Here is a 24699-nt window from a genome sequence, read left to right on the forward strand (position 1 = left end):
GAAATGACATTCACATCCATTTTCAATTTAATTTTACTCATTTTTATTTCCTCACCTTATCCTTATTAAAGTATCTCCAAAAAGTCATGAATGGGTTATGAACTTCAATGTAACAACAGCAATAAAGATAATAGTTTTTAAAATAGTTTCAGCTTGTATTCACAAACTTTTCTTTTTTTAATACAGTTATTGGAATAAGTTTTGCAAAAAAAGCTGAAAGATATGTCAAATTATGCCATATTTAACATCTCCAACGTATAAAACATATTCAGTGATGAAATTGAGACTCAACAAGAACAATTTCATATCGAAACATTGTTTTGGGTTTGATGGAATTGTAAAATTTATTTAAAAAAAAATGGATTTTCAAAGAATTATTGATTTTTTCACCACAATCGGAGGTACCAAAAAGTTATTATTGTAGACTTAGAGTACAAACCATGCCTCAATTTCGCCACATAGGGTATGGTGGTATCTACGTTTTTGAGAAAGATACGACAATTTAAAAAAAAATCACTACTTTTCAGTAATCAGTAAATATATCTGAAAGTAAGTATCCGACAGATGTAATTCAAAGTCGAAATTGTAGTGCATGTGAAAACCTTTCGAATGAAACCAAGCGAGCAGGTTTACGTATTGCCAAACTTGAGTTATGAGCATTTTAAAAATTTGGCCTATTTTTTTTGAACATTTTTGTAAAATTTTGAATTGATATTTTACCTCACTTCCCCGCATCGTAGAGGGCTCATATTTGGCATGAGTTCATCTTTTATGTAGACCAACAAACGCTGAAAGTTTCATCAAAATCGGAGCTCATCGATACGACCTTTAGAACAAAGCCGTGCCCCCTAGCGAAAATATGGCTCTTAAATTTGTGTGTCTAATCTGAATTTACGTTACGCTCAAAAATTATTATTTATTTTTTTTTTAATTTCTGTGCAAAAAGCAATTCTCTGAGATTTTCAACACCTTTTTTTTGCGATTTTGATTTAGTTGAAACTTTGTGAGATTTTTTTCTATGATCTTGAGAGGCTATTTTGCATAAATAATTCGCCCAAATCTTCTACAAATTAATCGAGGCAGCTGCAAAAAAAAAAATGCTGTGAAAATACATAAAAAAATATAAATTATGAAAACGGGCTTTCGGATCGATTTGGTGTCTTCGGAAAAGTTGTAAGTATTGATTAGAAGTATTTAGGAAAAAAATGTTACACACTTAAAGAAATTAACCCATTTCTTGTTTTACTTTTATACAGAGCGAATTCAGTACTTCGAATGAAACTGCCTTGAAATGACTAACAGCTGTCAAAAGCACAAAACCACTTGCTCAGAAAGGGAGCGTTCTTTTATTGCGTAACGAAATTGGGGGGTAGGGGAGGAGGGTCGGAGCCCATGTTACGCTCCATACAAATTTTTAAAAATGTGTATGGAAATTTTGTTACGCGGGGGGAGGGGTTCTAAATTCAGATTTTTTGCGTTACGTAATAAAAGAACGCTCCCAAATCGTCAATCCATGAGGTTGAAATGTCAACATCAAATTGACAGCTGATTTTGACAATTGGGTGCGTTTTAGTTCGAATTCGTCTGGTTATCCGACCATAATATTTACCTTTTTTGACAGCTAAATTTGCCCATGGCAAAACCACACTGTCAAAACAGTCAATTGTCAAAACAGATAAATATTTTGATCGGATTACTAGACGAATACGTTCAAATTAGCAAGAGTTAGTGGTCATTCTAAGTAGCGAAATTCGGATTACTGAATCCGCTCTGTACTATTGTTACGAACATTTTGATGAATAAAAACCATCCAAAAACTATTCATAGGGTACCTTTTAAAATATTATGGCTGATATAAAAAGAATTGAAAATATTTTCATTCGAAAGACTAGAAAATTTCATTAGAATTTTCTAGATTTCTAGGCAAAATCAGAATTAATTCAAAATCGGAATCAGAAATGTGACCAGGTGACCAACGGAAAAACTTCAAATGACCACTGGTTCCCTAATCCGAAACATTTAGGATTAGGGAACTAGTGGACATTAGATATTTTTATTAAGTATTAAAAAAAACATATTTTGATTAATTAAATTTTAAAATTCCTGGTAAAAAATCTGAATTTATTTGAAATCAGAATTAGAAATATTGCCGAGTGGCCAACGGGAACCCGTTCTGAATGTTCCGGATTAGGGAACCAGTGGACACTTGAAGTTTTTCGTATATTTTATAAAACATTTTTGATTAAGAAATATTCAAGATTTCCAGTAAAATCTACAATTATTTAAAATCAGAATTAGAAGTGTTGCCAAGTGACCAACAGGAACCAGTTCTGACTGTTCCGGATCACTGAACCAGTGGACACTTGAAATTTTTATTAATTTCAGAAAGCATTTGTTAATGATCTTTTTTTTTCTGGGAAAAATCTGAAATTATTTAAAATCAGAATAAGAAATTGACGCTGTCGAGCTATCTTGTCGCATGTCGCTTTTTGACGTTTGGAGAAAACGCGTTTTCTCTTCTTAAACAATAACAAGCACGTTTTGTTTGGTTGACCATGATTATAATCATCTTAAACTGCTTTGTCCAAAACGTGAAAATCCTGAGCAAAGTAAATTTAGCGTACACAAGTGACAGCACCACACCCAGTCACGAAAAATGCTTGCAGAGCTGATTCTGCTAGTATCCTACCAGAATCGTTCTAATATTTATGTCAAAGTTCTATTAGAATGTACAGGTTTGTTTGAACTCTGCTAGAACGCCGTGACATTATTTTTTTTAAAGAATAGTTAATTAAGCGTGCACATGTGACAGCACCAATCTGTCACTTGCACACGTTCAATTTGAATTACTCAAAAGTTGCTTTTCAAATCTGTCGACACCCAAACAAACAAAGTCGTGGACAAAAACCTACATTGAACAGCTCCCCGAACAGGATGCCCCGGATCTCGGGCGTCTGCTTCGAGACCGAGTGGCCCTCGTCGTTGATGACGGTGCACAGCTCCAGCATCTCCTGGTACACCTGGATGTTGGCCTTCTTGCCGCGGTACTCGGTGAGGCTGCCGGCCTTTGGTCTAAGAGTTGGAAGTTTTGACAGAAAGGGGGGTGGGAGAATTTCGGAGAGGTTAGAATAAAGATGGCGGTTTGTTTTGGTTTTTAGGGGTGCTAGTTTTAGGTTATGTATTTGTTATTAAACGGGTTAATACTAAATAGATACTGTTGTTATTGAGGTTAGGGCAAACGCAGAACGGTGGGACAGTAGAAGATTCCTTACGTTGACTAGTTTAGTTTAACAATTCTCTTGACTAAGAAGTGCGACTAAATATTTTGAGGTTATGCTACAATTGCTGCTTCTCTTCTAGTCTGTTTGCTCACCTATTGATTGATACGTTCAGTGATTGGGTTAGATAATACGTTAATACACTTTTAATTAGCTACTATAACTTAATTAGCTAGGTGTTGAGAGATTCCGCCGGGGCCGGCGTGCACGGAAAGTGAGGTTAGTTGGCCGTTACGGGCGATCCAACGGTGGTTAGTCATGCGATAAGCTGGTTATGCGCGCAGGCAAAACAAAACAAAAACAAGTAAAACACCAGAAGTAGAACACGAACAGCGTTAGTTGGTCAGTGGAGCAATGCTGAGCGCCATGACCACCGCGGTGAGGTCAAGTTCGAAACCCTTACCTGCCGTACTCCTCTTTGCTGATCTTGAGCCGTTGCATCCCACCGTGCGACTCCGAGAAGGGATTCGTCAGCTGGGACTCGGTGTGGCTCTTCTCACGGTTGTTGAACATGGCGACCTTGGACGACAGCGGGGAGTCCTGGAAAGGGGGAAAGAAAACAAATTTGAGGTTAGAAAATTTGACAGTTCTTGGTGGATTGTTTACATATGACGTCACGGAGTTCAAAATTAGGTAAACAAAAGAAACTTTACTGGAAATTTAGCAGCGACGACCCGAATCCCGCATCGGATGGTCGTCAACGCGACTCATGAGGTTCTGCATGGACTGCGAGTCACACTCGCTCATGTCGGAACGCATCAGTTCGTAACAAGCGACCAGTCGACGGACGTTCGGACCATGAGCGGCCGGAGGTTGCTGTTCTCGCTGCTGGGGCACTTCCGGATGACTGTGTACGTGGTGAACGTGCAGCTGCTGACGCCGGACGGAGTCATGCCGGCAGACGCCAGCCTCTTTGCGCACTTCTGGAACTTCCTTGCGCGTGCGTCGCACCCGGATCCGACGGCGCTCTTCCTCCAGCTCGGACTCCTCCTCGGATTCGGTTTCCGGGCGTCGGTTGCGACGAGTGCGTCTCTCGCGACGTTCAGATCCCCGACGACGCGGAGCTCGCCGTGAGCCGGAATCCTCCTCCTCCTCCTCCTCTTCGGACGGTTCTTCCTCTTCCTCCTCGCGCCGACCGTTGCGGCGACCATTTCCGTTTCGCTGCGACGGACGTCGCCGGGGTCGTCTAGGTGGCTCCTGCTCCTCCTCCTCCTCCTCGTCTTCTTCAGATTCTGGAGCTGGAGCTCGGCGACGGGGAGCACGACGTTGGGATGGTCGGCGTCGTGGACGCCGTGGAGCTTCCTCCTCCTCCTCTGGTTCTTCCTCTTCCGGTTGCGCAGCGGGTTGTCTACGCTGTGGCCGGGCTGCGGGTGCGGCTGCAGGTTCCGCTGCAGCAGCTTCTCCGTTTCCGTTACCACCTCCGTTTCCGTTACCACCTCCGTTGCCGTTACCACCTCCGTTTCCGTTAGCACCTCCGTTGCCGTTACCACCTCCGTTTCCGTTACCACCTCCATTTCCGTTACCACCTCCGTTTCCGTTTCCATTACCTCCAGCGGCAGCGGCAGGTTCCGGTGTTTGCGGCTGTTGTTGTTGCATCATTGCCGGCATGACCATGATCATTTGGGGAGGCATCATTGGTGGCATCACCATCGGCATCATCATCTGAGGTTGTTGTTGAGGCTGTTGCTGTTGTTGTTGTTGCTGTTGTTGTTGTTGTGGCTGTTGCTGAGCCTGTTGTTGTTGTTGCTGATTTTGCTGTTGTTGTGGTTGTTGTTGCTGACTTTCCTGAGGTTGCTGTTGCATCGGAACCATCATCACCATCGGTGGCATTGGAGGCATCATCATCGGAGGAGGAGGAGGTGGTGGAGGAACCAGCAGACGCCTTCGGGTTCGTCGGATCGTTCCGGATCGTGAAAAGCCAGGAAGGTCCTCCTCCGCGGTCAACATTCCCTCGTCGTCCGTGTCTTCCTCGTCCAGCGGCTGAACGCGGCTGCGTCGCCGTTCGCGATCTTCCAGTCGCCGGACACGGCGCTGGGTCAGCTGCAGGTTCGCGTCCAGACAGACGCAGCATTCCCGCTTGCACTTGACGCAGGGTTGTTCAGCGTTTCCGCGTAGAACTCGCGACACGATTCCGCCCATTTTGTGAAGTGTTTTTGCTTTCGGGGAGCTTTACAACGGACGCAACTCAAACACACTCAAAACTGGCTGCGTCCTGCAACGAAGTAGGCTTCTTCTAGAGGCTTCCGACTCTGATCACGTCCGATTGGAGCACGCGTCGATGTTAACGCTTACAGTTTAGAATCGCTACAAACTGCCGTTCTAGCGCTGACCGTTGGTTTTATTAACCCTCCGTAATTAACTCGATCAAATCCTTAGAACTGCGATCGGTTCCGCTTGAGCGGACCCCTTTGCATGCCTACAGTGCAGGTAAGCTAAATTCCCGAACCGACCATTTGCCAATTAGTTATCGTGACCCGTTGGCACATCATAAAAGTGGTTCGTCTCTAACCTCAAAAAGAGTTCAACGCGCGCGCTGCGCGCTTGCACGCAGCCATTTTTGCTAAACTGACAGCCATAGTAGGCCACGCCGCGCGGGTTCTCTTGAGAGCGAAAGTTGCGTGACTTGCTCAAGATAGCGCTGCGCGCTGCAATTGCTGCAACTTTGTTGTGGGAACCCGCTGGGATTTCTCGCGCTTGCAAAATTTACATAATGAACTCATCTTCTTCATTTCTCGATCTCGTCATCGCGGCGGCATCGTGTGACTTTGCCGCAAGAGGTCGCGCTTTGTTTTCTCTTTTGATTTATCAATTAAACGGTTGCACTGCGAGCTTGCGTGGGAGGATTTTCGGGGGGTGAAAATTTTCGAAAGGACGGTGAGGTAACGCGGCCTGAAATCGAAACGGGCGGCCATCTTGGAAAACAATGACAGTTCGGCGACGCCACGGGAGGTGGCGTTCGATCCGGCATGCTTGGATTGATGAGTAATTGGGGGGAAAAGGAAAAAGTCTGTTGTAGAGAAATCTTGTCCGTTGTCCCGGGCCCTGCGGCGCAGGGCATTAGATAAGTGTCCCACTGAACCCTCATCAGGCGCTGCTGCATTATCTAACGCAGCAGTTGGTCCGCTCAGATGTGCCATAAAATGCGGGTAATTGCAGCGGCGGTTGAAAAGATTCACCGTGCCAAAATAATTATTTACAATCTATTCGAGCAATCACGATTTGACGGCTCGCACCGTCTAATCAACATGCGCTCATACACGAGCGCAACGGGTCTACGAAGATGAAAAAAACTATCAAAAATTTAACAGTTCCGAAAGTGTTGTGAAGAAGACCGTAGAAAAAAACTAACCGTGTAGCGTAACGCACCGTCGTTAATGACGGTGTAAAGGTTACGCCCATTCGGCGCCGATTTGTGTGAACAAATCGTGAGTGATTTGACGTTTTACGTAAACGCGATCGTGACTGCGTTATGGCGCTTCATTACGGTCAAATTAGGGACAGGAGATCTGCGCTGCAACGCAGCGACCCTTGACTTTTGACAAATCTCCAAACGCGCATCTTGGTCAAGCAAAATTTAGCGTGCATCTAAACGTCAAATCTCAAACATTGCAAACATTCAAGCTTTGTTTACATTCCACCAAATCAAAGAAAATCTCGAAAAAAAACCTTATGTGAGGTGGAAAGAAAAAACAACTCCATGGCCTCTCTCCACCGCCGGGTGTGTGGCCCATGGTCAGGTGTGCCGATGCGCAGTTGGGTAAACAACTGCACCAGTTTTTGGGGGACTGCACTGCCGTTAAATTCTGGATAGCGGCAGAGTGGAGTGGAGCGAAAGCTAGAGGTACAACCAAGAAAAATATACAGACTCGCAGTTTTTTTTTCGGGTGGTTCTTAAATTTGTTTACTGTTTGTTGATCTGGTTTCGTTTTTTCCCTCCCGCTTCGACAGTCGATGACTCAAGGTGACCGTTTTGCACCGAGCGTGAGTGAGGTGGGAAAACATTTGGAAGACCTAAATGTTTGTTTGTTTTGTGTTTTTTGTGCTGAATTGGCAAATTTGAAAATTACTTTGTCTACAGAGGGTAAATGGAGCAGGTATAGCTGGAAATGCAGTGAAAAACGACACCCTCATTTCACATCATTCAGTTTTCGTCAAAACAGTTCCTACTTAGAAATGAGTAAATGGGGCATCTGTCAAATTTGTGTGAATTTCAACCAGAACGGCTTGAAAACCTTGTTTGGAGAGTAACAATGACAGCTCAATGTTTACAATTTGATTAAAATAAACATGTTCTTCGAGCGTTTTCGGTGAATAATCTGACTTAACTCTTATAAAATATCAGTCCACAAAATTTTAAAACTTATGCTTAATAGCCTTGATTAAGCGTGTAAAACTCTTCAAAACCAAACCTAAACGTTAATAGGGCTTTCTAGTCGAAAATTTACTAGCACTCCGAGTGCCACAGAAGTTGGTGGGATTGCATCAGATCTGCTTTGTCTTTCCAGCTATTTTTTTTTTTGTCATGCGATTTACAGTTTTTTTTAAAGGTCAACCGCCCGATGACAGCTACCATAGTTCGCAGGGACAGGTGACAGCTCGAGCTCGATCTTTGTTTGCATCAAGACACTGTGACGAGGAGTTCGTAATTTTTTAGTTAAATTATTATTATTTTTTCACTGGGCCTATACTGCCCCTGATCGCATAAATGTCCCATATGCATTTTCATCGATTTCGAGTTATAGATGCAGTTTGCTTCAAAATTGTGTGCTCTTTCGAAAGAGCCTATAACATCCAGTACTTTGTTCTAGAAATCAAGAGAAAATCCCGTTTTTTCGTGAAAACTTAACACGTAGCCTTATGTATGGGACAAACTTAAAATGCGTTTTTCTCAGCTTGCTGTTTTTGCATATGGGACATTTATGCGAACATGGGCAGTATAAAGCCCTATGAAAATAACTTAGAAATGAGTATGAATATTACAGCAGAGCAATTCACTACGAAATCGGTCTTTTTTCTTCAATTTTAATTTTTGTATTTTTTAATCCGGCTGAAACTTTTTTGGTGCCTTTGGTTTGCCCAAAGGAGCCATTTGCATCATTAGTTTGTCCATATAATTTTCCATACAAATTTGGCAGCTGTCCATACAAAAATGATATGTGAAAATTTAAAAATCTGTATCTTTTGAAGGAATTTTTTGATCGATTTGGTGTCTTCGGCAAAGTTGTAGGTATGGATACGGACTACACTGGAAAAAATGATACACGGTAAAAAAAATTTGGTGAATTTTTATTTAACTTTTTGTCACTAAAACTTGATTTGCAAAAAAACACTATTTTTATTTTTTTTATTTTTTGGTATGTTTTAGAGGCCAACTTTTCAGAAATTTCCAGGTAGTGCAAAAAAACTTTGAGCGAGTTATGAATTCCGAATCAATACTGATTTTTTCAAAAAATCGAAATATCGGTCGCAAAAATTTGTCAACTTCATTTTTCTATGTAAAATCAAATTTACAATCAAAAAGTACTCAAAAAGTAGTGAAATTTTGATAAACTGCACCGTTTTCATGTTAAATCAATTTTAAGGTGGCTTTTTTGAAAATAGTCGCAGTTTTTCATTTTTTTAAATGAGTGCACATGTTTGCCCACTTTTGAAAAAATATTTTTGAAAAGCTGAGAAAGTTCTCTATATTTTGCTTTTTTGAACCTTGTTGATACGACCCTTAGTTGCTGAGATATTGCAATGCAAAGGTTTAAAAACAGGGAAATTGATGTTTTCTAAGTCTCACCCAAACAACCCACCATTTTTTAAAGTCGATATCTCAGCAACTAATGGTCCGACTTTCAATGTTAAAATATGAAACATTCGTGAAATTTTCCGATCTTTTCGAAAAAAATATTTTCAAAAATTTTAAACCAAGACTAACATTTTAAAAGGGCTTAATATTGAATGTTTGGCCCTTTTGAAATGTTAGCCTCGACTTGGAAATTTTGAAAACAGCAGGTTTGTCGTTTTTTACATTACCAGAGTATTGTTGACATTTGTGATAGCTGGTTCATGTTACTTCAAAACTATACACACTAACAAAAAAAGTACTATGCAGGGTGGCCACTCAAGTCGGCAAAGTCGGGAATTCGCTAAAATCCATCAAAAATCGGAAAAAGGTTGCTGATATTATCTTTCACAACGATAAAGCTTATTTAGCAGAGTAAAACGACCTTTTGTGTGGGCTCAAAGAGTTTGAAAAGAATTTTTAAATCAATCTTGAAAAATTTACCTCTCGGTCCTTCTTGACAGAAATGTTCCTACTAGACAGCTCTTTTCAAGGGGACCATAGTTGATTCATTGAAAAAATGTTGTCTTGTCAATTTATTTTTTTGCATAAAATGAGAAAAAAGTAACCAGAAATGGTTTTTAATCGTGTTTTTACCGTTATACATACAAATTAACATAGGGCTTTAGGACCCTATTTGTGATTTTTTTTAACGAAAAGTAATTTTTTTTCGAACTCTTGACTAATTTTGTAATTTTTTGTACAATTTTAAAATTAATTTCACTAGATTCTTCTTTAGAAACTTACATTAAATTAAAGGCTTCTTTCACAATTTCAATCTATTTGAGAATGACAAGTCTATTTAAGGGGTTACATACATGTAGAAAATCAAAAAAAATCATATTTCAGAAATTTAACTAAATTTACTTAAAAGATGATTTTTAATCACATCTGAAGGTTTCATGACGATATTTCGAGACTGAGCTGAGTAAGAGACGATTTAAGTTCACAATTTTGCCATGCGCAAAGCGAACTGTCAAACTTTCTGATCGTTTTTCTCTAAACACCGAGTTGATTTACTGGTGCCAAGATATCTCGAGATGGGATAGACCAAATTGGCTGAAATTTGAGGTGAAGACTCCCAAGACATATCCCGTGTGCATGACGAAGCCCGATTCTGAAATTTATTTTTTTTTTAATACAAAAATCAAAAATTGACGATTTTTATATGAAAAACATAATAATATTTTTATCTTTTTTTTTAACTAAGTTTTTGAAAATCAGCCTTCGTCATGCACATGGGACCAGTTTAACGAGTCTTTACCAAAATTTTGAGCCAATTTGGTCAAAGCGGTGTTGAGATATCGTGGCACCCGTTTTTTGAAACTGCTAAACTGAAATAGCTATATCTCGGCAATGGTACATCCAAATGTCTTCATATTTATTTTGTTAATTAACGAAAATGAATTTTTGAATGCCCTGCAAAAATATTTAAAAAATAGTTTAAATGTGTGCACATTCCAACCTCTGTCATTTTCGACAAATTAACATGTATATAACCCCTTAAGTCATCAGAAATCCTAAATAGTATGGGGTGCATTTGACACAGATTTTCACAGATTTTTTAATCATTTTTATTTACAAAGAAAACAAGAGCTTGATATTCAGTTATCGCAAAACCTAAATATCAAATAAAATCCATTCGTAGTTCGTACTGAATGAAACAATGGAAAATAAAATCCAGGAAATTATTGCAAATATGTTTAAAGGTCATATTCAGCATTTTGGTATGACCCAATTTCACATGGAATCGTATCAAACTGAATTTTGTCATTGAAAAAATAAAAAAGTTAAATACTGACAACTAGATAAATCAAGATTCTAAAAATCAATAGCAAAATTTACAGAATTTAAAAGGAAACATTGTACAAACATTTTTTAAAACGAATTCCTAGATATTTGTCTAAATTCTCAAAAGAATAATAACATTTTTCATGTTTTAAGCGTTCTTAGAACTAAAATAAAGTTAAGAATACAATTTTCAATTCAACTTTTTACCATTTCCGGTTGAAACGATGTATTAAAAATAAATGATTGCCAATTATAGAAATAAATATTGAAATTTTAAGTATTGTTGAGCTTTAGGTATTTTTCAAAGACTCATTGTTTATGTTTCTACTCCAAATCAAAGTAAAAAGTGCTTCCAATTTGGTTTTATTTTTAAGGACTTTTTTTTATTTCTGTTTTTATAAAAAAATGTCAAAGTTTGTTTTTTCTAAATTGATTTTGAATCACTCATAGATCTAGGGTTTTTTTCTGAATTTTTTTTTTTCCCTAGCACTCAGCTAGCAAAAAACATAGAAATATGTACGCTCCCTGCAAAGGCTTATGAATTGATCTCAGTTGAAAGGTTCTCCAAATCTCTGAATTGCAAATGTAATATCCTGGAACAGAACTGCTAAATTCTAATAAAAACACTAATTGAACTGGAAATGTATTTCGATTCTTTTTTCATAGCTGATATTGACTTTTTTTGTATTAAGTTTTTTGTTTAAAAATCATTCTTTAGATAAGAAATTCCTAATATTTGAGTTTCTGGAAAAGTCGGGAATTTGGAAATGGGATTTGAGTGGTCACCCTGAGTACTTTTTTTTTTGGGAAATCGTTGTTTTGCAATCGGTTTGAGTAAACTCATTGCATCTAAAGATGCGCTCAAGATGTGAAATGCCAAGTTTCACCTCCCATCAAGTTCCACAAAAGGTTGAAAAAAAGACCATCTGTCATGATCACTTTCATCGAACCCTGCCAGCCTAACACAATAAGTACTCATTGAAAAGTGAAAATTTGAATTTTTAAAGAAAGCTCAGCACAACACAATTGAGCCCAAAACAAAGGCCCCCCAACTAAACGTCGATCTTTAATGGCCAGATTTCTAAACCAGCAGCCTAGCAGTGCGATAACACGTGTCCACTTTAAAGCATAATTGAGTCTTCAAAAAGAAGCAGCCACACTCTCTCACGAACTTGCCTCCAGCCAGCCATCGGCGCATTTGCATCATCTCACTAATGGTGTATTGCTGGCATCTCTTTCTTCCACTTTGCGCATTTCGCGAGCCGCGCACTTAGTCGAAGCGGCCACGTTTAACCTAGTTTCGTTACGCTGCGCGATGAACCCAAAGTTGGGGGGTCTCGAGGTGTGTGTGAGGTCGCCGGTCAATTTTTTTTGGGTCAGGTTGGGTTATTTTTGCACCAAAGTGGCGTAGAAAGAGGTGAGCAACTGTCAAATTTGCATGAAATTGTATCTTTTCCGATCGTTCCCACCCTTATTTAACCATCTTGATGACTCGCTTCGCAAGGTGGTTGTGGAAAGAGGTGAGCAACTGTCAAATTTGATTCCGTCCGGGCAATCATCTGTCAACGGAGTGATCTACTGTCAATGTACCCTTTCGTTCGGCCAGAGGTTCAAGTTCAAAACGAGCCGCCCGCGCCGACCGATCGTCCCTTTGAAATAGTTTCGCTTGCAAAAAGTTCTAATTTTAGTCCGCGTTTCTTCCGCGCGGTAACCGCTTTGGAATGTCGCTAACGACGGCGATCGCGTTTTGAACGCGCGCCAAGATCGGCCAAGTGGTGGTGGTCCTCTCAGTCAGGAACTTTAAGCGTGATCTTAATGGCGGAATCGTAAATAAATAGGGAAACAAAACAAACCGACTGGCTGACGGACAGAGTGTGGTGGTTAGGGGAGGTTGGATTTCGTAATAAAAATAAGATATTTTCATTCATTTTCCAGAGTTATTTTTAAACAGATTTCATCAAAACGATCCTACTTCAGAATGAGTTATAGTTTTTTTTGGTTTTCAAGAGCAAATTACATCTGCATTGGTCTAAACTTACTTCCTTCTTAATCCAAATTAAAAAAAAATCATTCAAAACAAAATGCTGACAACAACAAACCAACTCAAAAATAAGTAAAAACCTGTTAATCAGATTTGGGTAAATTTAAATCAGAATTCATCGAAATATGAGTAAATTTTTTAAAAATCTGCGCGCTCACCCAAAAAAAATTAAGGCTGATTTTTTTTTTGATTTGGTTTTTGATTGCAAATTTTGAGTTTAAAAAAACTTTGAACTTAGTAATTCTGATGATCGTGCATATTTGGGTAATGTCACTCTGTTATCGTTTAATTTAATTTTGAGTAACAATTTACCCAAATCGGATAACCGGCTTAAAACTAATTTCCAAGTAGAAAAAAAGATGAAAATGTACACGCTATGTGAATGTGCACGCTAACAAGGAAACCGTTCATTGTGGGTAAAAAACTCAAAAAAGCGAACTAAATTTTCTGAACTCTGCCTAATTTTTTAAGTTCAAAACAAAAAGCTGTCAATAACAAACCAACCCTTAATTTTATATGATGATAATTTTACTCATATTTTGTTTAATTCTGAATTTAATTAACCTAAATCTGATTTACAGCTATTAATCATTTTTGAGTTGGTTTGTTATTAACAGCTTTTTGTTTTGAATTGTATTTATTTTATATTAGAAATCATTATTCAGACATGCACAGTTATCAAAGCGAATTGATGTTTTTTTTCTCAAATTTAGTCAAAAAATCGAATAAGGCTTTCTAGGCCCAGTGAAAAAAATATAATTTAACCCAAAAATGACGAACTTCTCGTCACAGTGTCCTGATGCAAACAATGATCGAGCTCGAGCTGTCACAGCCCTGCGAAGTATGGTGGCTGACATATTGGGCGGCTAATCAAAAAAACCAGCTAGAAGTCGCCTGACAAAAAACTTTTGCTAGAAAGAGATAGGAAACCTGATGCAAACAAACGTCCAGCTGTAATGTAAACATACTTTGAATGTGTTGGTAAATTTCTGACTAGAAAGCCTTATAGGTTTTAACAAAATTTGAAAAAAAAATCTCTGAATCAAGATATTTGGATAAGCGTGCAAATTTGGGTAATTTTACTCTGCTTTCGTTGAATTTTGACTTAAATTTACTCAAATCTGATGCACGGCTTATTACTCATTTCCAAGTTGGTATGATTTTTGACAGCTCTTTGTTTTGAACCGGAAAATTATGCACGCTAACGAGGAAACCGTTACTTTTTGGTTAAAAACTCAAATCTGGAACAAAAATGATTCCAAAATACTTTCCACCCAACCTTCGCTACGCCATCGATGACGCCGTCACCGCCGCCGTCGCGCCGTTCTGATTTATGAAACGACGGCCCCCCTGACAGAGATGGCCACTTTATGACACGGCACGAGGGAAATTAATTAGGACAGCTGGGCTGGCTTCCTCGGCTGTCACAGCCGGGCAAGAAATCCCACCAAGTTTAGTCCCACAGCAAGCCGCCTACTGCGCCGATTTGATTCATTCAAGTTTGCTGCACTACTTTGTAATTGTTTTTGAAACACAAACAAAACACAAACAACTTTTGTGTTGTATAATCCTTTTGCACGAACGCCAATTGGGCGAAGAATAACCTTGAAGTGATCGCAGCAGGCGTAATTCAATTTACGGTGACTTTCGTTTTAGAGTGTACAGACGGCGCACGAACCTTACGTCACTTTGGACGAGCGGCGCAAAACCACAACAATACCGCACACCAATTGCGCCAACCAAGTCAACCAAGATGGCGCCCCGATTTGTGCTTTTCTTCTTATCACGCAATCTACGTGCGTGCTGGAGGCGCTAAAACAATCAACAAATCGAGCCAAAGTGGGCCTTTTCGGTTGAGCGTGTGTGGTGCACACGCGCGTGGTTTTTGACATTTCAACGCCACCTTTGATGAGCGCGTGTGGCGTCCCAGCATGGCTCCAATTAGCGCGGTGAAATATGGCATCTTGATTAACAGCTTTTTTTTCGATTTTTGCGCGCCCAATTAACGGTACTTACAATGTCCACCTGGCTGGGAATAATCTCGGGAATGACGGACATTCTGACGGCTGTCAACGGAAGAGACTCACTGAGCTAAAAGGACCTATTTGAACGACGAACGGCAGGGAACTGTGCCGATTTAGCGTGGATCGATGGGTTATTTTCGTTGCAATCGATTTGCGCATCTTGCGACTTGTTCGGACTTGCATACGACCACCACCGAGGCCCGACATTCGTGGGGACAATTTTAGGTATAGGTCAAATGCGGTCGGGAAAGGTTGGTGCGACGAAGCAATACAAAGAACGGAAAATTTCCTTACATTTTATGTTCGTACACTTTACAGTGTACCGGAAACAATTTTACCCTATTTTGAGTAGTTGCCACTAGTCGTGCTCGATATTCAAGCTGTCAAAAACAACCTGTTGACATTCCATCCAAGTTCTGCGGTTGGCAACCAAGACCAAACAAACCCGATTCGCCATCAATACCGCACCGTCAAACGTCAAACTCTGGCCTTTCACCGCATCTCCCAAGCCAAATTGTGAATGAAATTCACACCGCCTACTCGGTTAGGCCGATTAATTACATAAAGTACCCCGAGTCGAACCGCGGCGGCTGCAGTTGGCGGTTTTTCGCGCGCTTGGTTTGCTTGGATGACCTTCTGGGACGACGGGTGCGATTTTTTCGTTGAAACGGGAAGAGATTCTTCGGTTTATTTATAAACATGGATTTAGCCGAGCATCGGACCGGACCATGGGCGGCGGACAGATGTCTGCAGGAATGTGGTGGCCTTCCTCGTAGAGTTGGTTGTTTATCCCTCGGCGCGATGACCGCTCGCACACCAAATGTCAGTTTGTTAGTACCGCCAGTGGTCGCTTGGGTGCGCCGCAGTGAGGTAGGCCAGATCGTGAAAGAATTTTTATTGTGGTGAAAAATGAGTCATGCTCCGACTACCCTTACATCGATGACAGGACTGAGTTTACATTTCAGAAGGATAATTTGAGCTGATAGATGTAAAAAATTCGAAGTGTAAACAAAGAGTCCATCCTACTCGTTTCTAATGTAAACATTAACTGATGTGAGCAGGATAGACTCTTTGTTTACACTTTGTCATTGGCCCATTTACATTGTTTCGCTGGAATTTCTCTCATTTGAAATAACTCATTTTTGGGTAGTTCCAGAAGACCGTTAAATTGGAACTTTGACGTTTGAGAAACTGCTTGCACTCTAATTTCAAATAACTAATTCCTAATTTATTTTCACTCAGATTTCGTTGGAATCGAACCTACTCAAGAATGCGTTTTAGGGGTTTTTAGTCATTTCTGGGTGAATTTCACCTGCGTTTGGGTGAAATGAGAGTGTATCAGTGAACTTCTTTTAAACGTCAAGGTTCAGTTTCAACCGTTTCAACGCAAAGCATATAGATTATATCTCGATTAAATTTTCAAAAGGCCCTATCTGCATAGGAAACCCATGAGGGATAGGTTGTTTTTAAAATTTAATCTAGATATAAGGTGTGGCGAGTTTTTCAGCTAGCAAAAAATAGTTTTAAAAAAGTTAAAATTTGGTCATTTTCCGGGCAAATTTAATCTTATTTTTTCTGCACGGTGATTTAGAATGCCAAATTGGACCGAAAACGTTTTCAGCTGAATTTATTTTTTTGAAAAAAATATTTACATTTTAGTAGCATGCTAATTTTCCGTTAAAACTGAAATTCCGGTTAAATTTGCCCGGAAAATTGTCAAAGTTTAACTTTTCTGAAAAATCTCCATATAGAATTCTGATTCTTAAAATCTCTAAATCAAATCCAGTTTTCCTGCTAACTATTTTTTACAGCTGGAAAATCCGCCTTTCCTCGCCTAATTACATACATGGTTTCAATTTTCTAGTTAGAATTTCTGGAGTTTTTTTTCTTCAAATGTCCAATAAACAAAATTTTATTTTTTCGCTTCCTAAATAAACGCGAAACCACACCCTAAAAGCAAAAAAAAAGTTGGTTGTACCTTTAAAAAACCTTTAGTTTTTTTTTTGTTTTTTTGATTTTTTTTAGTAAAATTATTTAAGGACAAAAAAACATGATGTGGCCAAATTATGTCCATAATATTTTTGTAAGCATTTTTTTTTTAGATCGACAGTCTGATATTTTTTATAAAATCATTTTAGGAGTAAATTTTTGGTTCGGAACCAAAATATATTAAGCAAAGTTTTGATAAAGTGTAGATTTTTCAATGTATACACTGAAATAAAAAAAAAGTACCAAATTCCTTTATTCTAGGCATTTTGCCTCTTTTCCTTATTTAGTAATCGGGTTTTTTGGATAACTTAATAAGGAAAGGAGCCAAAATTCTTAGAATTTGGGAATTTGGTACTTTTATTTTTTTTAAGTGTAGCCAAATTTTAGGAAACAATCATTCTAATAATTATTTCTTTAGTGAAAATATTTTCAATTGAACAAAATTAAATTCAATTTTTCAAGCAGGACAATTTTTTAAAGACGCACGACACCAATTTAGAAACAAAAAATAAAATTGTGGCAATAGTAAAAGATCAGAATTTTTTCTAGTAATTTATCTTTTTTTTACATTCAAAATAGCACGAACGGTCACCAAGATCAGTTGAAAAATTAAGTTAACTCAATAGAATAGGTTAAAAACATAATTCTAAGATATTTTTTGATATTTTTATAAAGCAATATCTAAAACACAATGTCTCATCAATTATGAAAATTTTGTGACTGACAAAACCTTTAAATTATATCTGTATCGACCTTATCAGTTATCTCAGCTTTAAACTTATTTTATATGGTTGCTTTTTGTTAACAAAAAATACTTAAAATTCATGAAAGCTGTCGTTTTCGTCTACAAAAAAAACAAATCTTAAATAAAAAATTCCAAATTAATTTTAAAAAATTGTTGTAAAATGCATTGTTGTCGTTTTGGTTTTTAATTTTTTCGATATTTTCATTAAAAAATTTGAAATAGTAATCAGAAAAAGTTTCTTTTGGACTTTTTTTAACATTAAAAGATTTTCAATTTTGAATAGTGAGCCCACAACATTGTATTGAGGTATGAAAAAAACTAATGATGCAATGTTTTTTTTTTATTAGACATTTTGAATAACTAAACAAAGTATCATCAAAATCATAAAATATACAAAATGGAAAATCACGAAAACATTCTTGAATTCTTGAGAATTGCTCATTAGCGTGTAAAACCTACAAATTATAGCACTCTTCAGTGTGCCATAATGGCGTCCACCTTATACAAAGACTGCTCGTTGACATTGAGCCAACCCCGCGCGGGAAGGTTATTTTGGGCTGTGGAAAAATTTGCAAGCAACATTCTTCGGATTGTCAGCCATCGTAGCAGCAAACGACGTTTGACATTGTTGGCACTGCACTCGCACAGGGATCAATCGACCGTAACAGAGGTCGAAGGTGAGGTAAGCTGCTTCTTTTGTAATGATGCGAAAGTTATCAGATTTAATTCAAACTTGAGTGATTATTCATTAGCGTGCATATTTCTCTTGATGAAAACAAAGAGCTGTCACTTTCAAGCTACACTCTAATTTTAAACAGCTTAAAATCAATAATTTTCAGTTGCACTGCAACAGAATCTTAAACTTTTATAATTAAATGAATGATTTGAATAATTCAACAACAATTAATTACAATTTGACAGCCGCTGTGTGCTCATCCAAATGCAACGATTCATCTTCCCCAGCCAAGAGCTGGCCTGCCCTGAAGAATGGCCACAATGACCTGCGGCGTTGTGCTCGAGTCCGTTCCGCCAGATGGTTCCGATTAACGTTAACGAGACTTTCCCACATGGCACAGGGCAGTCCACAGGTTGGTGATGATGTACACCCAATAAATAGGCGCACAACAACGAAAAAAGAAGCGAAAAAAAATCGTGGCAACAACCCAGACTTAAACCACTTTCTTCCTATAAACGAAGAAATAGCGTTGCACACTTGTGTGGTGTTTTGTTTGAAGCTTCCACTTTGCTTTGCGCCTCTTTTTTTTAGTTGTGGCGAAGTCAATGCCTAATTTGCAACATTTATGACCCGTTGCCGTTTTGTGGTTACCCCCCTTTGGTATTATTGTCTCGTGGGGTGGGGTGCACTTTAACGGCTCGTAAAAAGTCGAAACTTTACACTCTATTAAGCTTTTTGTTTTAACCTCTCTCGCTAGAGTGTGCATCTTGGCAGCGGGTATTGTTTCGTTTTTTTTAATTTTCCAAATTTTTTCTGTCATTACTGCATTGTTTAAATTGGAAGGAATTCGACAACTGGAAAGTTACTTTTTTGCGAAATTGTTCACAAAGTTGCAATTGTTTCTTCCCGTGTAAAGCTTGCGACTTAAGTGCACGTTGCAAAACGATTGATTTATCGGAGCGCGATGATGGTTATCTATGAACTGTCACGACACTAATAATACTTAAAAAATCAAAGTGACACAAACTGATAACGACGAAATTGATTTACGGCTCACGCGACAATGATTCACTGTAAAAATTTACTGCACTTTGCTGATAGGAATCGTAGGGCAAAGATAAAACACGTATATTTTCTATTTTAATCCACAAAGAAAAAGTGCCCTTCTTGAAGTGTGTTAAGACTGCAAGTTTGAGAAAGTTGATGGATTTATTTGATTGAGAATTGTAAACAAGTCTTTTTTATTTCAAGTAATGTTAATCAAAATTCATGAAGTTACACTGTAAAAAAAGTTTGATTTTTCTTAGGTTGAAAAATGGGATTGTTGAACGTAACATCTTTTTCTATGGAATTTTTCCTTAATTTATGTTTTTTTAAAATTACATAAAAAATGTAAATTTACACATTTTTATACACAGTAAAAAAAATCATGGTAATATTATACCTGGGATGGGGTACATCTTTTATGTAAAAAAAATTGTAATTTTACCTCTGAAAATGTGTAATTTAACAACTTTTCTGATGTAATGCCACTATTTCAGTCGAGATTGAGGTAAAATTACAAATTAAAGAGGTAATATTCAATCTTCCAAAATTACACCTTCCAAATTTACATTATTTTTACTGTGTAAGTAATATTAAATTGCTGACTCAATTTCTGTCCCCAATTCCCGAAGTAGTCAACATATTTTTTTACGGTGTAATGATTTGGCTTGTTCAACTTTTTTGTCTCTTGGCAAAGAAAGGCGTATGAAAAAAATTAACCGTTTACAAATATTGTCCAATGTCAAAGATTTTTTAAGAAACTAGTTTTTTAAAGGGTAATTATGTCTGTTGCTGCCAATTTTAATGTTACTGCAAAAATTTCAAAAATATATTTTAAATTGAATGTTAAAATTTCTAATACTATCTCAATTGTTTTATTTTTCAAAACAGGAATTATGTAAATTTTAATAATTAATTGAAAAAAGGTAGCCCATTGGATAGTAGTAATATTGTTTAAAAAAAAATAGAATTGAATAATTTCAAATAAGTTGAAATCTTCTAAAAATTTCTAAAACTGGAGATTTTTTTCGGTTAAAGGTTGTTACAATTATTTTCAAAGTTCATGTCGCCCCTCCCCTTTAATAACTGCTTGAAAAAACTGGGGAATAATATCCTTTTTTTTCGAAAAAATAATTTTTTTTTAAGAAATCATGCGTGAAAAATAAAAAAACATGCGTTGATAATCACTTTGACATTGATTTAAATTAAAATATTTTTTTGATTTTTTTTAATTTCGCTTGTTGTTTTTTTTTTACAAAAAATATAGTTTTCATTAAAAACAATTGTTGTTAAATTAAGTTCGAGGGAGGCCTCGATTTTGGCCAGAGGTAAGGGACATAAACTTAAAAAAACATAAGCAATGTTCTATTAATTATCAAAATTTTAAGCTTAAAAACAAAAATTTTATTGCTCTACATTTCCTGAAAAAAAATATCTTGAAATAAAAAAAAATTAATCCAAAGAAATTAAAGAAACTATTGGGATTGAAAAATTGTTTTTTACTTCAAGCAAATAAAAAACAAATGTAAAGAAATAAAAATTTTGTATTTTTATTTTTATTTTTTTTCTAATACTATCTTAGTTGTTTTATTTTTCAAAACAAGAAGTATGTAAATTTTAATAATTTATTGAAAAAAGGTAGCCCATTGGATATTAGTAATATTTGTAAAAAAAATGAGAATTGAATAAATTAAAATAAGTTAAGGTGAAGCCGTTGATAATTTTCGAATAATTTTGATCATCGCTCTAAAATTCTTTGTATTGAATTCAATTTAACGAATTTCTGCACCAAAATGAATCAGCAAGTGCCGGTTGTTGCCTTCTTGAAACCACTGAAAGAATTTTTGTTCTAAATCAAATGTGTTTCAAAATTTATATAATTTTGTGGTACAATCATTGACGTCCTAGTTGGCAATTATTGATTAATGATGATTTCCATAACTTTGCAAGGAATGGGATAATCGTTACCAAAAGGAATCAGCATGTGTAGGGCACTATTCAAAACAACTTGCAGAAGGAATTTTATCAAAATATTGATAGCGACGCAAAATTTATATCTTTGAACGAAAAATCATGGCAATCATAAAAGTGTTCACGTTAAAATCTTCTAAAATTTTCTAAAACTGGATATTGTTTTTCGGTTTAAGGCCGTCACAAATATTTTTCAAAGTTTTTGTCGCCCCTCCCCTTTAATGATTGCTTGAAAAAACTGGGCAATAATTTTTTTTTCGAAAAAATATTTTGTTTGAAGAAATCATTTTCATTAAAATAAATTTGTTGTTAAATTTAGTTCGATTGTTGTTAAAGGCCTTGATTTGGCCAGAAGACATACACTTAAAAAAAATAAGCAATGGCCTATTAATTATCAAAAATTTAAGCTAAAAAATAAAAAAAATATTTCTCTACATTTCTTGGAAAAAACATTTCTTGAAATAAAAAAAATAAATGCAAAGAAATTAAAGAAACTATTTGGATTGAAAATTGTTTTTTATTTCAAGAAAACAAAAAAAAAAATAAAAAAATGTTCAAGTCATGTAAAGAAACAAACATTTTGTATTTTTGTTTTAAATTTTTGAAAGGTAATTAATAGTTTTTCTCTCATATTCAAAAATAATTTGAAAGATTTAAATATTTCTAAAAATTATCTTTTTTTTCTAAATTGTATCAGGCTGTAGCAAATATTTATCAAAGTTTTCGTCTTTTGTTTTTGTTTTTCTGGACCTTAGCCCAGTTAAAAAGCAGACAAACGTAAAAAAAACCAAACAAACTGAAATGACCGAGGGGTTAATGGATGGAAATATCATGTTCAATGAATAAGAAAACTTTTGTATTAACGTTAATTTAATTTCAAGTCACAGTTACAGAAATTTGAAAAGTAATCATATTGAAAATAAATTTGAGTAACTTTTATATTATATTTAATCAGGAAAATGCATCGGTGGTCCCCTCGTTATTTATAATTTATAAGTTTCCTTAGCATTATGCCCTTAACTATATCATTAATTGTCGGAACCCAGAAGCTCATTTTTCATAAATAAATAAAAGCATGAATGCAAACTAATGTTTAAAACAATTGTTTGCTATAAAATTGAAATAAAATTAACAATTGTTTAAAATAAATTAAGGCTGGTACAAATATTTTTAAAAGTTTTTGGCCTTCAAAATCGGCCCGAAAAATCAGGGGGGAAAGCAATATTTGCTCAAAAAAACTTCAAAAGAAATTTAAGTGCAATAAGCTGAAATCAATTTAATATGCATTCCCCTGCATTTGAAATCATTTTTAGCATGTTTGGGTTTATTCAAATATCTCTTAAACTCTTGAAATTTTCGTTGTACAGAGCAGCAAAAACTTTTTTTCGTTAAAATGTTTGTTTTCGTCAGATCTCAATTTTTTTTTTGAAAACTTTAACAATCTACAATATTACAATCCTACAACTGAATGCAATTTCATTCACTTTTTCCATTCAAATGTTGAAACAATGACTTGTTAGATAAATTTTAATTTTTTTTTGCCCCGGACAAAACTTTGAAAATATGACCAAAAGAAAAAACAAAACCGATTTTGCTTATTGAGGCCATTCATATACCACGTGGACACGTTATAAAAGGTGTAACATTCTGTGTTGAGTTTATATTTTATTTTATTTATCATAAAGATTAGTAAGAAAATACTAAACGTAATCTTTCATTTATAATTTAATTGTATAATTATTAATTGAGGATGACAATTCTCATCATTACAATTCTAACTACAAATTCAGAATATCTTTTTGAAAATGTCTTATGCGTAATATTCTTACTGGTAGCTTTTAGTTGCCTTCTTCCCTTGTTCTAGTATTTTTATCAGATAATATCGGATCACAGAGCTACCAGATAATCACACTTAATTACATATCGGAAAAGTCAATACTTCTCTTTCATCCAAATAGAAAAAAAAAAAGCGTTACACTTAAGTCACGATATCTCAGAACAGTGCTGCCAGATCAACTTTGAAACTTATTAACAAAAAATTTTGAGTACACTTTCATCGATGTGAAGAATAATTATACCAGATTTACGACAGCCAGCTGTTGAGAGTTTTATAAATTACACTTAACTGCACATTTGATTTGACAGTGCTGCCAGATTATATATATTTTACTGAAATTGATTTTTATTAATTTCAAAATGATTTTCAAAGATATTTTGGAGAACTAATTATTTGAGTGGTTTATATAGATTTTCCTCAGTTTTGAAAAAAGAAATATTTGTCAAAAGTCAAAACAAAGATTTTTTTCTGATATCAGCATTCTTTTGCTATTTTTTTAGTCGAAAATTCCTTAAAGGATTCAAAAACTAGAAGCAAACTAACTTTCAAACTAATCAGGAAATTTTCAGAAAGTTTGACATGTCAAACGATTCTCCAAAGTAAAACAAAGCAACTCACCACTATCAACCGCAGGGCTCCGAGCTCGTGGGCTACGTCCGTCATGGTGTTGACCTTTTCTAACTCACTACCGCTAGCACTACTGGCAGACGATGACTCCTGGTCGGACAGTTTGGCCACAATCTCTTTCTCTAGCTGTCACTACTGGTTTACTTCACTGTTGACAGACCTTTTGCTCCGTCAACCACTTGAAATTTGTTACTTTCTTGCTCACGTGTTATCCAAACTCACGTGGCTTTTTTTACGATTTTGTTTTTTCAAACACAATTTGTTTCAAAATTCACTACCGGCAAAAAACTCTCAACTTTTCTTCTTTTTTTTGCTTCGTTCTGTTGGCAGAGAGACTCGAACTCGAACACTCGCTTTCCAACTCTGCTCTGAACGGGCACTGCAATCTGCTCAAGTCAAGCTCTGGACACCGACTGAAATTCTGGCCCGCGAAGAAATTCGACCAAATCTTTTTACACACGCGTTTTTTTTTCTCTTGTTTCGTGAATTCTTGAGAGGGTAAGGCGCGCGCGCAAATTTTTCAAACGACGACGACGACGGATTCAGTTTAGTCACTTTCTTGCGAGTGAGCCGCGCCGAAAGTTGGCAAACGCTTTTATAAAAATTTTCCTCCGCGCCTACTTGGGTGGTTTGGACGCTTGGCGGAGCTTACTCAGCTTACAAGGGAAAAGATGAGAGAGAGCGACGCCAGCGTCGTCCACATACAGAGGAAAATGTGTGAGAGAAAGATACGAGAGAAGGAGAGAAATTTTAGTTGAGAGAGCCAAAGAGAGCAAATTAAATAACAACAATAAAATATGTTGCGAAATTTACATAAAAATTGCCCAAAATATAATTAAATGAACA

General features: G+C 36.6%; 1 protein-coding gene across 3 annotated transcripts in view; it reads right to left on the minus strand.

Annotated features, from left to right (window-relative positions):
- LOC120418797 (actin-binding Rho-activating protein) overlaps nt 1-24405 on the minus strand; it is a 28038-nt gene extending 3633 nt beyond the window's left edge. Inside the window, exons 1-3 of one of the 3 annotated variants that reach the window (XM_039581293.2) lie at nt 23845-24405; nt 3682-3818; nt 2913-3072 (exon numbers count right to left, since the gene is read on the minus strand). In XM_039581293.2, the coding sequence (XP_039437227.1) occupies nt 2913-3072; nt 3682-3818; nt 23845-23889 (342 nt within the window). In that variant the 5' untranslated portion in view covers nt 23890-24405. Of the gene's footprint in view, nt 1-2912; nt 3073-3681; nt 3819-3931; nt 7832-14956; nt 15115-23844 lie in introns of those variants that run through there. The other 2 variants (XM_039581304.2, XM_039581285.2) reach the window with 2 other exon arrangements.
- Nucleotides 24406-24699: the final 294 nt, after the last annotated feature.

This window comes from Culex pipiens, chromosome 3, assembly GCF_016801865.2.
Source record: "Culex pipiens pallens isolate TS chromosome 3, TS_CPP_V2, whole genome shotgun sequence".
Lineage (NCBI taxonomy): Eukaryota > Metazoa > Arthropoda > Insecta > Diptera > Culicidae > Culex > Culex pipiens.